The sequence below is a fragment of the Mycteria americana genome, chromosome 6 (assembly GCF_035582795.1).
Source record: "Mycteria americana isolate JAX WOST 10 ecotype Jacksonville Zoo and Gardens chromosome 6, USCA_MyAme_1.0, whole genome shotgun sequence".
NCBI classification, from domain to species: Eukaryota; Metazoa; Chordata; class Aves; order Ciconiiformes; family Ciconiidae; genus Mycteria; species Mycteria americana.
Genome location: NC_134370.1, coordinates 48,640,647 through 48,653,211, shown reverse-complemented (window position 1 = coordinate 48,653,211; position 12,565 = coordinate 48,640,647). Strand labels below are relative to the sequence as shown.

The 12,565-nt window shown below is 55.2% G+C and overlaps 1 protein-coding gene across 3 annotated transcripts; it reads left to right on the top strand.

Annotated features, from left to right (window-relative positions):
• Positions 1–100: 100 nt before the first annotated feature.
• Positions 101–11,274, top strand: LOC142411556 (protein PML-like). Of its 3 annotated transcripts, XM_075505617.1 has the most exons (8): positions 101–1,154; positions 1,844–2,322; positions 3,279–3,859; positions 6,469–6,506; positions 7,522–7,744; positions 8,219–8,277; positions 9,053–9,191; positions 9,838–11,274. In XM_075505617.1, the coding sequence occupies exons 1-8, from the start codon at positions 765–767 to the stop codon at positions 10,605–10,607; spliced, it is 2,679 nt and encodes an 892-aa protein (XP_075361732.1). In that variant the 5' UTR covers positions 101–764; the 3' UTR covers positions 10,608–11,274. The 3 variants fall into 3 exon arrangements, 1 of the variants encoding a protein (XP_075361732.1); XR_012776210.1 differs by lacking the exons at positions 8,219–8,277; positions 9,053–9,191; positions 9,838–11,274 and adding an exon at positions 5,093–5,959 and having other exon boundaries at positions 7,522–7,611; XR_012776209.1 differs by lacking the exons at positions 8,219–8,277; positions 9,053–9,191; positions 9,838–11,274 and adding an exon at positions 5,075–5,959 and having other exon boundaries at positions 7,522–7,611.
• Positions 11,275–12,565: the final 1,291 nt, after the last annotated feature.

Sequence of the window (12,565 nt, the reverse complement as noted above, 5' to 3'; positions counted from 1 at the left end):
TAGATGGGGCTGTACCCCTTGTTGCCTCAGTTTCCACAAGGGACCCCAGGGTGCTGCATAAAGAGGCCATGTGCTGGCCAGGGCGTGGGAGCTGCTGCCAGTCAAGGAGGCTGCATGGTGTGACTCCATCTCACCATATGGTTGCGATGAACACATGAAGTTCTTCCATGGTGAGGAAGAGTTGTCAGGATGCAGCACGGCCTCTCCGGGGATGCTCAGCTCTCCTACAGCACCCAGCGCTCCAGGGGCTAAGATGTCTTGGAGCTCCATGTAGCATTACCAGCCCCCAGGATGTTTTGCTGGACCAGTGGGACAAGCCTGACCGGTTTTACTGGCCTGACCTGGCCTTGCAAGGGGCTGCTTGCCAGGGTGGGGCAAGGAGAACTGAAATGTTTCCAGAATTGAAATGTTTCAAATTTAAATGTTTCACGGGTGCATTTGGGCCAAACCACCTGCTGGACGTCTCCTTCAAGGCCTGGGGCTACGTGGCACCAGCCTGGGCCAAGCTTTGGAGGTCCTACAGGCATCAAAAGTCCCAAGGACAGATGACAGTAGTGGCCCACCATGCCCTCTCCTTTTGGGGCTGCCAGGCTGGGTGAACCCCAAGTGCTCCTGGTGGTCCCCTTTTTTGTGGTGGTCCCCTTTTTGTGGTGGTCCCCCTTTCATGGTGGTCCCCATGGTGCAGATGGCTGGGGGGTACTGATGCCCTGCAGGAAGGGGCAAAGGAGAGCCAGGACACAGCCAGCCCCCCAGGACAAACAGGGATGTGGAAATGCTCTCCAAAGCGGGGGACGGGCACACAGTCCCTGAGCCCCCTCACAGCAGGGCACTGGGGCCCTGCAATACATTTCCTGGGGGATGCTGCTCCTTGGGGAAACGCCTTTTGGGAGGGGGGAGACTCTTGGGGTCCCCTCCGGGTTTCTTCCCTCCTGGCCGGCCGGGAAGGGCTGAGCCGGCTGGGAAGGGCACTACGGGGGGCCGGGGCTGCGAGCGGGCTCTGCGCAGCTCCCCACCCACCCCGACAGGAAGGAGGAGTTATTTACAGCGCAGAAGAAATCGAAACTGCAGGCAGCGCAGGCAGCGCAGGCAGGCGAGGGGGCTCCGCGCCCTGCCCTGCCCGTCCCGCCATGGCCAGCTCCGGCGCCGACACCCGGGTGAGCGCCGGCTGGCCCAGGGCTGGATGTCGGGGGGATGCGGGCGCTGGGCCCCGGCGGTGCGGGGGGCTCGGGGCGGGGAGGTCCAGGTCACCAGGAAGTCCCCAGCGCCAAGGCATGGCCTAGGGAGGGGCCATGGGGATAAGAGTTTTGGGGTGTTCCCCCCCTCCCCGTTTGGTGGGTGGCAGAGAGGGGGGGCTGGTCCCCAATCCAGCCCTCCCAGCCCTGTGGAAGCACAGATGCAGGAGGGAGGGAGGGAGGGAGGCAGGAGGCCAGAGGGACGGGCTGGGTGAGGGAGGTGGGTGAGATGATGGCTGGGAGGATGGTTCCCACCCTGCCCGGGTGTCATCCATGGGTCTTCAGGTGCTTCCTCCATGCTCCATGCTCCATCCTCTGTGGTGCCCCTCTGCAGCCCTCCCCAGCCTCATAGCCAGGGGGATCGTCCTGTTTCCTCTTTGCCAGAGGGAGAGGAAGCATTCAGCAGGGCCCCACGCATCCAACCTTACCATGGTGCACGGGCCATCTCTGGCCTGCTTACAGGGCCTGGGCATTGCTGGTGGGATGTGATTGCTCACTGGTTGCTCCAAGTAGGGTTTGCAGGTCATCTCCCCCCCCAAGATGTGGTTTCAGAAGCCCTTAAAAACACACCCCAGCACTCAGTCCTCTTCCTCTCTCCCTCCCTCCCCAAGCTCCTAGAAGATGACTTCCAGTTCATCCTTTGTGAGGGCTGCCAGCAGGAATCGCCCAACCTCAAGCTCCTCACCTGCCTCCACACCTTGTGCCCCAATTGCCTGAGTGAGAACAAGCCTGTTGGGCAGTGCCCCGTGTGCCGGACGGCCATCCCGCAGGCCAGCAGCATCCCCGACGTGGACAACCTGCTCTTCAGGAGCCTGCAGGCCAGGCTCAAGGTCTACAAGAAGATCATTGGTGGAGTTGACTTGTTCTGCGACAACTGCAAGAAAGCCAGTGAGTTCTGGTGCTCTGAGTGCAAAGAGTTCCTCTGCATCACGTGCTTCGAGGCCCACCAGCGCTACCTGAAGAGGGAGAGCCACGAAGCCAAGAAGGTGATGGACATCAGGGCAGGGTCTGCTAAAGACTTCCTCGAGGGCACCAGGAGGACCAGTAACTTGTCCTGCTCCAACCCGACCCACAAGAGCCAGACTGTAAGGTAGGCCTAAGGAGGTCTGTCCCCATCTGGGTGGTTTCTTGTCACAAATGTCTTTGGACTAGTCCATGATGCGACTGAGCAGGGTGTCCCTGTCCCTCTGCTGCTCTGATTGCCACCATGTCATGGAACAGATGGGTGGGAAGTAGTGACCGGTGGGCACTAGGGAATGGAGGGAGGGTTTGCATGAAGCCAAGTGTGAGCTGATGATGGGAGAGTGGGGACAGGGTAGACCGAGGGAGGGGTGCTCCTTGCTAGGGTAAGGAGGGTCAGGTTGATGGAGCTCAGGAAGAAGGCCTGTTGCTTCAGCTGCCGTGATGGACAGCAGAGAAGGGTGTATTTTGCTGATGGTGTTAGACCAGCTTGGAGAGGATTTGGGGAGCAGCATGGGTGCAATGCAGGACAAGGTTTAAATGCCCTCAAGGGAAAGTCGAAGCGAGAGGGGAAGGGGCTGGAGCATCCATGGAGGCCGGCACTGATGCTAGCCATGACGGCCCAGATGCCTCAGTGTGTCCCAAACCCACCACCTGCCAATGCTACCTATATGAGGGATGGATGATGATCTCCACTCCCCACTTATATTCTTGCCTTAGGCATCTTATGGAGATAAGATACTCTTTGGTCTTATATTCTTATACATAACCCTTATACATAAAGCACTCATGGAAGGGCAGAGAGCTCATTTGTTCACTGCCCTTGCAGTGCGTGGATGAATGTCTACCATAATGCTTGCACAGTCAACCACAGTGACTTTAGCCAGCCTGGAAGAGGAGCAGGAACACTGTGGAGATAGTGAACCAACATACTTTTTTGCAGTTGGGAGAGTGTAAAACCAAATGCCTGGCCCAAACTTGGTGGTAACTTAAATTCAATGAATGAATGAATTTGCAATTTGATAAATTAATTAATTGCAAAGTGCATGGTCTAAATTACTGCTCTGCTTGTGCTTGGCCTGACAGCATCTACTGCAAGAAGTGCGAGAAGCCACTGTGCTGCATCTGCGCGCTGCTGGACAGCCAGCATGCCCCCTTCTGCGACATCCACAGCGAGACCCAGCGCAGGCAGGAGGAGCTGGGCACCATGAACCAGAAGCTGAAGCAGAAGAGAAGCAGCTTCGAGGCCACCTACGTGGCGCTGCAGGATGAGGCCACCCAGCTGGAGCAGGCGCAGCAGGAGATGCGGGAGCTGATCCGGCAGCGCGTGGAGCAGCTGGTGCGGCTGATCCGGCAGGAGGAAGAGGAGCTGCTGGAGCTGGTGGAGGTGCAGCAGGAGCAGGGCCAGCAGGAGCTGGCGAGGGAGCTGCAGCGCGTGGAGGGGGTGCTGCAGCGGATGGAGGCAGGCGAGCGGCTGGTGGAGAAGATGAGCCTCTATGCCACAGATCAGGAGGTGATGGACATGCAGCCCTTCATCAAGGACTCACTGGAGGAACTGCAGCAGCTGCAGCCAGCACCAGTGGCCAGGGACCGAGCGCAGCCCAGGAACTTCGCTGAGTGCAGAACCAGGCTGCAGGCACTGGTGGAGCGTGTCATGGGGCACCCAGGTGAGGAGGCACTTGGGCAGGCAGGCTGGGGAGAGGAGGACCGAAAGCAGAGTTGAAGGTTATAATCCCTGGTTAGACCATCTTTTCCATGGGTTTTTCAAGTCTCCTTCCATGTGATGACTTGATGGACCTGTGCCTCCAGCCTTTGCTCATGTGGTGGGCACAGTCCAACCTCCCCCAAGGGTGGGATGCAGTTGTTGCATCCATCACTTCCAAAGCAACACTTGTCTCTTGCCCTTGTGGAGTATAGCAGTCCCCCAAATGCAGTTGTACTGGGAGGGAACATGGTGAATCTCTTGGGATGGAGCCATGCCGTGGGTTGAAGGACAAGGGAGGTGAGTGACACTTGGAGATGGGGTGTGTGGAGCAGGGGCTTGCAGAGGCTGGTGTTGGCAAGGAGGAAGCAGGTGGAAGGGTTGGATCAACTCTGCATCCTCTCTGAGAAACATTTGTGCTGGTGACGTGCAGGTCCTTCAGGGGTCATAACCATCCTCCAATCCTTAGTGTCCTGCCACCCACTGACCACTTCTGCTCCTCAGATCTCCAGCCAGTGTGTCTTTGCTCAACCTTTGTCCACAACCACCTGGGGCAATTCCCCTTTTGGGTTGTTAATTACCGCCTTGGGATGGCGTTTCCAACTGTGAAGGCGAAATGTTCCCTGGGAGCACTCCCTGACAGGGATAGCAAGAGGTCCATGACCGCTGCTGAGTTTGCCCAGGTCTTCCGCCAGCTCTTCGGCAGTAGTGCTGTCACAGAGGTGTTGGTGGTTTGGGAATGGTGAAGGCCTTGGCATCTGTGGTGTGTGCAGGGATGGTGTGCTGGAGGATCCAGGTTTGGTGAGAAGGTGGTAGCATCCTTCCAGAAAATGGGGGGGAAAAAAGCAATGGGAGGAAGAAACTTTGCAGGGTCTTCTGCTCCATCCCCCTGCTGCTGTCTTCAGACCTGGGATATGACCAGTGTCCTCCTTGGCCCTCGGTGGGTGTCCACCACTGAGCTCCCCAGGGCAAGCTCATGGGCTATGGACGGTCCATAGAAAAGCCCAAGGGTGATGTCCCAGATGGATCGTGGGGTTTCCTGGGGACGAGCTGCTTCCCACCCCACTCCTTGCGTCTCCATCGCGTGGTAGGCATCATCCCTCCGTTTCCCCTCTCCACCCCAACGAGGCAGGCTGGAAGGGCCCTCTGAGTCCTGATTCTCCCCTCCTGCTCCCTTCAGCCCCCCTCCTCACAACAGGTACGTCCGCTTCCCAGCATGACTCCCCGTCCGAAGACAAGACCACCCTGATCCTCGACCTGGAGTCTTCCAGGGAGCATTGCCAACTGCATGGAGGTCTCCTCACAGGGCTGCCTGCCCACCACCAGCCCTGTGCTCCTGTGTTGGACCCCTCTGGCGGCAGAAGACACGTGTGTCCAGACCAGGGAGGGGATATGTCCCCCACCCAATCCATACCTCCAGCCCTTCTGATGCAGAGGGATGAAGAAGCAGAGGAAGACACAGGGTCAGCCCATGGGGACACTGTGCCTCTTCCCAGGAGCATCCAGGACTCTCTGGCCTGCCTGCAGGAAGATTTCAGTAGCTGGGCCAGGTCCAACGTGCAGCAGGTGGACGAGCTCCTGAAGATAGGCAATGGCCTCCTGCAAGCTCAGCATAGGGCAAACAGGCACCTGGTGTCCGTGACCCGGCAGATCCGGGCCATGTCCTGCCCCGTGGCCACCATTGCCTCTGCTGTGGGACCCTTGCTGCAACCCATGGCCAGTCCACGGGACCCCCCCACCGCAGACATGAACTGGCCATCACTGCCTTCCAACCTGCTGGAGTTATTCCCTCCCAGCACCCCACAGAGGCATGAACCGCTGGTCCCAGCAGCTGCCACAGCCCTTTCTCCCAGCAGACCCCCTCCTGCCACCTCCCCTGCCAGCCCAGCACACTCAGAGCCCTCTAGCCCAGCCTCTGAGGTGGAATGCCCCAAATCAAGGCACTCCACCAGGAGCAAGCGTGGTGGGAAGCCCAGCACCAGACTTCAGAAGCGGAGGAAGAAGTGAGGGTCTGCAAATCAGAACATTTGCCATGGACTGTGGCTGCTTGGAAAACCCTTTGAAGGTCCCTATGGAGACCAGGCTCTCCATCTCACCTTGCTATGCCAATAAATCCTCCTGCGATGAACGGTGCATTGGTCTTTTGCTGGCTTGGGGAAGGCAGCATGTCCCCCGCGAACAAGCCCTCGCCACTGCATGGCGATATTTTGCTCAGGAACAGCATGATCCTACTAATTTTCTTTTTTCTTTCCTTCCCAGCACGGGTGACCTCCTGGCTCATGGGTCTGGGATGGGTGGGAGGGCAGCAAACCCATATGGGAGAGCTGGAGGAAACGCTTTAGTGCAAGGATGGGTGAATGCGCTGGCAGGTGGCTGGGCAGAATGGGCACCTCTCCAGCCCAGCCTGCAAGCTCACTGCTGGATTTTGGCCTCAGTAGCATCTCCAAGAGGTGACCCTCCAAGGAGGTGGCCCCAGAGCCACCTGCACCTTCTGCAGAGTCTTTTCTTCCTGCTCTCAGACATCCCCAGCCACGCTTGCCCTCCTCTCAGCTCGCTGTGTTTTTCTTTTTTCAGAAACTACCCCAGCTCCAGCCATGGAAAACTCCCACCAGGTGAGGCTTGGTTTTGCTTGCATTGCTCTGAGATTTTTGCCTTGTGGGGTTACCTGGCAGGAATTTGGGGCTACCCCTGGCCCTTGCAAGGTTGCTTGACCTCTGGCATTTGGTTGCTGCTTTCCAAGTTCTCTTTTGAAAGAGGAGATCAGCCAAGCTGGCTGGGCATAGGGCTGCAGAGCCAGGGCAGACTTTGTCCCTTTCTGGCTAAGGTGCAAGCATCTCAACGTGAGACATGCCGTTGCATGCACTGTAAACAGCTCTTGTAGGCATGGTGGCTTGCAAGTCATTTCCTGCCTGCACCCTGCCCTGCCCTGCCCACATCCAGGGCTGGCAGGGGAGAGATGCTGCGACTGGTTGTGATGGATTTGGGACCCCAAACACATCTCCCACAAGAAGGGCAGAGTTACACTCAAGCAGAAGTGGCCTTCAATGATGCTGAAGGCAAGGTCTCTTCTGGTTTCCAGTCCCATAGTGCATGAAGGACTTGTCTAGCATCAGACCTGTCTGCCTTTGCATGGGACAAAACAGCCATCACAGGACCAGGGCTGGGGACTGCCAGGCTGCCCCTCTGCAGAGCACGTCCCCAGCCTGGGATCAGAAGGGCTTAGCCCTTCCTGCAAGTCCTGCAGAGCCTGGGGGCCTCAGGGCTGAAGCAAGAAGATAAAGATTATTTATTCCTCCAGCTCAGGAAGGGGAGGTTCCCATCTTCTCCTTTGCAGCCGTTAAGCAAAGCAGAAAGTTTTCCTGACCCTTGTCAGGCAGAGAGGGGACCTTGATGAAGGCGGTTGGAGTGGCCACAGCCCGGGAGAGCCAGGGGCTTCATGCCAGAAATGCGGACGTGGTGCTGGGTGACCCCAGAGCAGCAGAGACTGTCTGGTCAAACAGAACACTTGCTTTGGGCAGGGACAAACCTGTGTGGTCAAGCTTGTTCGGCTGTGCTCCAGTGGCAAAGGACATCTCCATCCCTGACCATGCAGAGCCACTCTCACTGGGCTCCTCTTTGCCCACTTAGGTCTCCACCTCCACTCCTGCAAAGAGGAAGAAAGTCCAAAATGCAAAACTCCTGACGTTGCCAGTGAAGGTGACGAAGGTTGAAGACGACAACGATGGGTGGAACCAGCCAAGCTGCTGGGACCAGCCTGGGACCAGCCGTTTGGTGTCCCCCATGACTCTTGCCAAGGAGGACAACCTGCTGGAAGACGTGCCAGATGGCAACGGTGGGCTTCACGACTCAGGTAAGCGGTGTCCAGAGCAGTGAAGCCACAGGTAGACTTTATGGGGTGTAGGCATCAAGGCAGGGCAGTTTGCAACATCTCCATAGACGTCCCAGGAGGATAGTTATGTCCTAGCACATTGTCTTGTTCAAAGACAAGGTATTTGGTGGAAATTAATGGAGAACCAGACTTTGTTTCTTCAACTGCTTGCATACTCTTAGGCTACATGATGCTGCCTTTTGGTCCTCTCTCCCCAGTAGGATCTTGCCCAGTGTGTACTCTGTATCTGTGGCTTGAGGGGGAATCAGTCCTTTTTCAGGTGGACCCTGAGGGCAGGGTTGCTCCCTGCTTGCTCCACACCCACCTTGCTGGCTGTCCAGGGCCACCTCTCAGCATGGTTGGTGATGCCGATCAGGGGACCATCGGCCCTGGCACTCACTGCAGGTGTGGCCAGCCCCACATCCGAAAGGTGACACATCTTTCCTACCTTGGCAGATAGCGATATTCTCTACCCGGACAGCTTTGAGGAGGACAGCACTGATGAGGAGTCAATGGTGAGTGCAGCTAAAGGGCCTTCAGTGCTTGGCCCTGCATTGCTCAGTGTTTAAACCATGAAGACTGCACCACTTGGTGCTTCCAGACCTTCAGGACCATCCCATAATCCCCCTTAGAGCCCGGCAAGGAACTTGTGAAATCCTTCATGAGTGCCAAAATAAATCCCCTGTAGCTCTTCAGTTCTGGGGGAACTGGGCTGCCCAGCAGCTTGGAGACCTTGGTAGATACCATCTTGGTGCCAAGGTGGTGAGAAGCCAAAATGAAGGCCAGCAAGAAGAGGCAGTCCAAAACCTCACCTCCTCTTTGAGGCTATGGATGGATGGGGTTTTGTTGTACTTTGCAGCACTGAGCAGTTCCCATGACAGTATGTGCAACCAAAAGCTGGTGACCAGCTCCTCAGAAGAGGTTTTAGAAATGGGCAACTTCCCTTCCCCGCCTGCTGTTTGCTGGGTTAGGTCCTTGGCTCACAGCCAGAGGGGAAATGTTGGGTAGCCCCAACTTTTCTGTCACTTTTGAGCAGAAAGCCAGTTGGGAAGGATCTAAGTGAGTTGTCCCATGTGGACATGCATGGAGTATGCGTGTCACTTTGTTTTGCGGTGCTGGAGGAGTCAAGTCTTCATGACCAACCAGAGGGGATTATTACATCCTAAGTCCTCTAGCAGGCAGTTTGAGTAGATTTGAGCTTTGGTAACCTCCAGGACACACGAGTGCCCAGAGCTGCTGCCCTGGTTCTTCCTGTGACATTTATTAAAAGCAAATTTTGTGCTCTTCCAGGACTCCAGTCAGCTAGATGACCTCAGCAACACCCTTGACGAGAGCACCAGCGAAGGCTACCTGGGCCTTCCCATCAGCAGCCAGAAACCACTGGACACGACACAAGGATCCCTGGTCTTCTTTGACGTGAAGATTTTGAGTAAGATCCTAAGTGGAGAGGTCCCATGTTGCAGCCAGCTCAGATCCCCGCATCTGTCAGTGTCTCTTCTTTTTTTGGGGGGGGGAGGTACAGGCATGTCCACCATGGCCTTGGCTGTGTAAGGGAGAGGACAATATCCTGAGCTCCCAAGAGGCCTTGCCTTTGAGTTTCAGGACATCTGGAGGAACATGGAGCCTGTAGGGCCATGGGGAGACTTCTCTGAGATTGCTCAGCTAGTTAACCAGCCCTTGTGCCATCATGTCAACATGGGCTCCCTTGCTTTTCCTTCCCATGGGCCAATCTCTCTTGGCCGAGGTGAATTTTACTTTTCAAGCCCCTCTCCTTAGTCCATGCTCAAAAAGCTGTAAAAGCCCTCATGTTCCTGGTGGGGTAAATGATTCCACTGCAGGAGGTGTTAGTGTTGATGGGAAGGACACTCCTGAAGGACGTTGGAGATGCTGGAAACTGAGGATGTGACTGAATGGTGGAGATAGGTGAAATGATGGATCAGTCCCCCAGCTGCTATCAATGGTGAAGGCTGTTAGAGACTGAGCAACTCAATGTTTTATTTTCCTCCTGAATAAGAGACTAACTCTGCCTGTCCTCCCTCTCCAATCCTCCTTCCCTTCCCCCTCCTCTTCTCTAGAAAATGAAAGCATTCAAATGACAGTGGTAGATGGAGAGAAAATATTCCCAGTCCTGATTCAGCCAGTGAGATATTTGTCCAGCCTGATGGCGAAAAATAGTGTCTGCGAGATCGGTCTGAGGAATCTGCTGTGCTACCTCAACACTGTCCACAGGCCCATCCTGGGTGGCTTTGGTCTCTGGTCACTCCCCTTTCCCACCCTCTTGAAAGCATTGACGGTCATGGACAAGAAAGAGGAGTTCAGCTCCATCGTGTATGGTTTCCTGGACATTTTGCCCCTGATTAAGGAGGAGATGCCCGAGAGGGATAACTACAAGCTGAAGAACTTGGCCAGCACTTACCTCTGGTGGCACTTCGGTGACTGCAGCACCATGGAGAACGCCAACATCATGAAGTACCTGTGTGAGGTCCTGGACGTCAACCTGGTGAAGAAACCCAGGGTGATCCTCAGTCAAGCCAACCTGGAGTCCTTCATTTCCCTCCAGCCCTTGCTGGCCGAGAAGCTCCTCACCAAGCCATCAGCCCAAACATTGGCCGCCCACAACGTTGGCCTCTCTGAGCTCTGGTCCTGCTACCAGCAAAACCCCGAGAAGGGGCTACAGGAAGTGTGCCGCATCATCAACACTCACCGGCACAGCTCTGAAAACAAAATCCAAAACCTGAACAAGGTCAAGGTCTACTTCCAGTGCCAGGAGCAGTTGGCTGAAAGCCAGAAGACCCTGGCAGGCAGCAGTTTCCCAGGAGCCATAAAGAGCGAGGAAAGGTGTTGAAAGATGCTGGTGCCTCTCCAGGACTCATTCCCCTCTCACCCACGGGGAATGAGTCCTGGAGCCAAATTCCGGCTCACATCAGTAGTTTTGTCTTCAATATTCCCTGCCTGTTCTTGCCTGGGGTGGTTAGTCTGGGTCTCTGGGGTGTGACAGTCTCTTGCTGTCCTCTCTTGTCTGAACCGGTGCTAAGGTGAAGAGGTGAGGACACTAGCTTGGCTGGGAGATGTCCTGGCTCTGACAACATCCTGCAGCCACGCCATGCCTTTGTTTCCCCCCTGGATGGATCAAGCCAGCTTTTGGGAGAAATCTTTCAAACCATTTCTGGTCTGGGTTTTTTGGGGGGTCAATGGAATCCAAAGTCAGCTGGAGAAACAGCAGGTGGGGAAACTGGCTTGGAAGGACAAGGATGGTGGTCATTGCTGGGAAGAGGTTGCACAGAGCTGCTCTGTTCCTGTGAGCTGCTGTGTGGGACATGGTTGAAGGAAGAACTGAAAATCCTCCTTCAGTCAGCAGGATCTAACCCCTCTAGCCTGGGATATGAACCTCCTAAGTGGGCACAGAGGAGTATGGTTTTCCTACCTCTCCCCCTGCTTTCCAAGCTCAAAGACGGACAGGGAATTGCTTGATCAGGGAATGCACCTCATTGCTCTTTGGCTTCTGCGACTGCCTACAGATGCAGAAGAAATAAATAATTTTCCTAATTTGTTGTGCATTGCAAATTATTTCCTTTTGCTCTCCATTCCCACAATACCCACCTGCTCAAAAAGGCAGATGTGCAGGGTGATGGGTGCTGTGGTGATGGGTCCTTTGCAGCATGATGGCCCCTTGAGCCCACAACACAGCTGAGGTGAGCACAATGAGCATGGGATGACCCATGTACGTGAGACATGCAGCTATCCCCAAGATAGGCGTTGGCTTGAAGACAAGCAAGAGAGCACCAAGAGGTCCTGTTTGCTTAGGGAGGTGCTGAGAAAGCTCGTCAGCCTGCACCCCATGGGAACAACCCAAGTCGTTTCCCTTCGGATGGTGCATAGCTGTCTTGCCCACTGGCAGCTATCCAGTTTGGATCATACCAAAACAGCCTGATTCAACCACGACTATCGCCCGAAACTCATGGGCATCTCACCTGGTCCTCACCTGCATGTGTGATCAAAGCAATGAGCACACCAATGTCCACCCAGAGGCAGGGGCAAAGCAAATATCTTTGTGCTGTCCCTAAAACCCTCTAAAAGGACTGCTGCCCAAAGCCATGCTCCTCCCCGGTGTCACTTCAATACACAAGCTGCTTTTTCTGCTGATTTATAGCCTCTAACCAGGCATGAGGAAGCTTGCAGGGTGATTCAGCTGGGTCAACCAGCCCCGATCCCCTCCCTCTGGGGACCACGGAGGCGACAATCTGCTGCTGAATCATCCCAGGAAGGGATGGACTGCCCAGACACTGTGGGGACCATTTTGCCCCAGGTCTAATAATTCTAATAATTATTAGAAATAATTATTATCTGTAATACCTAATAGCTCTAATATTATTCCTGATAAGGATTATTCTATTAATTCTTTTACTACCACTCATTTCAACACCAGTCCTGCCAAGGAAGGGGACAAGTCTCCAGGGGACAAGTCTGTTCAGGAAACAGTCAAACAGCCATGTGTGCAGAAGCATTTTCCTCCCTTTTGCTAAAATCCCAGGAAACACAAGGAGATACAGGTGGCAGCACCAGTGTGGATGCCACTGTGTGGCACCTGGTCCTGCAGGAGCAGGGATGCAGTTCAACCGATGGGGATCTCCTCCGTGATCCCCCTTTTTCCTTTTATTCTTCCACATAATTCAAGTTTAAATTTCCTCTTCTTCCTCCAAAAAATCAACTTTTGCTCAGTAGAGAAGAGCCAGCTGTGAGTCCCTCACATCCTGGAAATCCCCAATTGCCCTTGACATGAGCGGCTCCATGAGGATCATCACC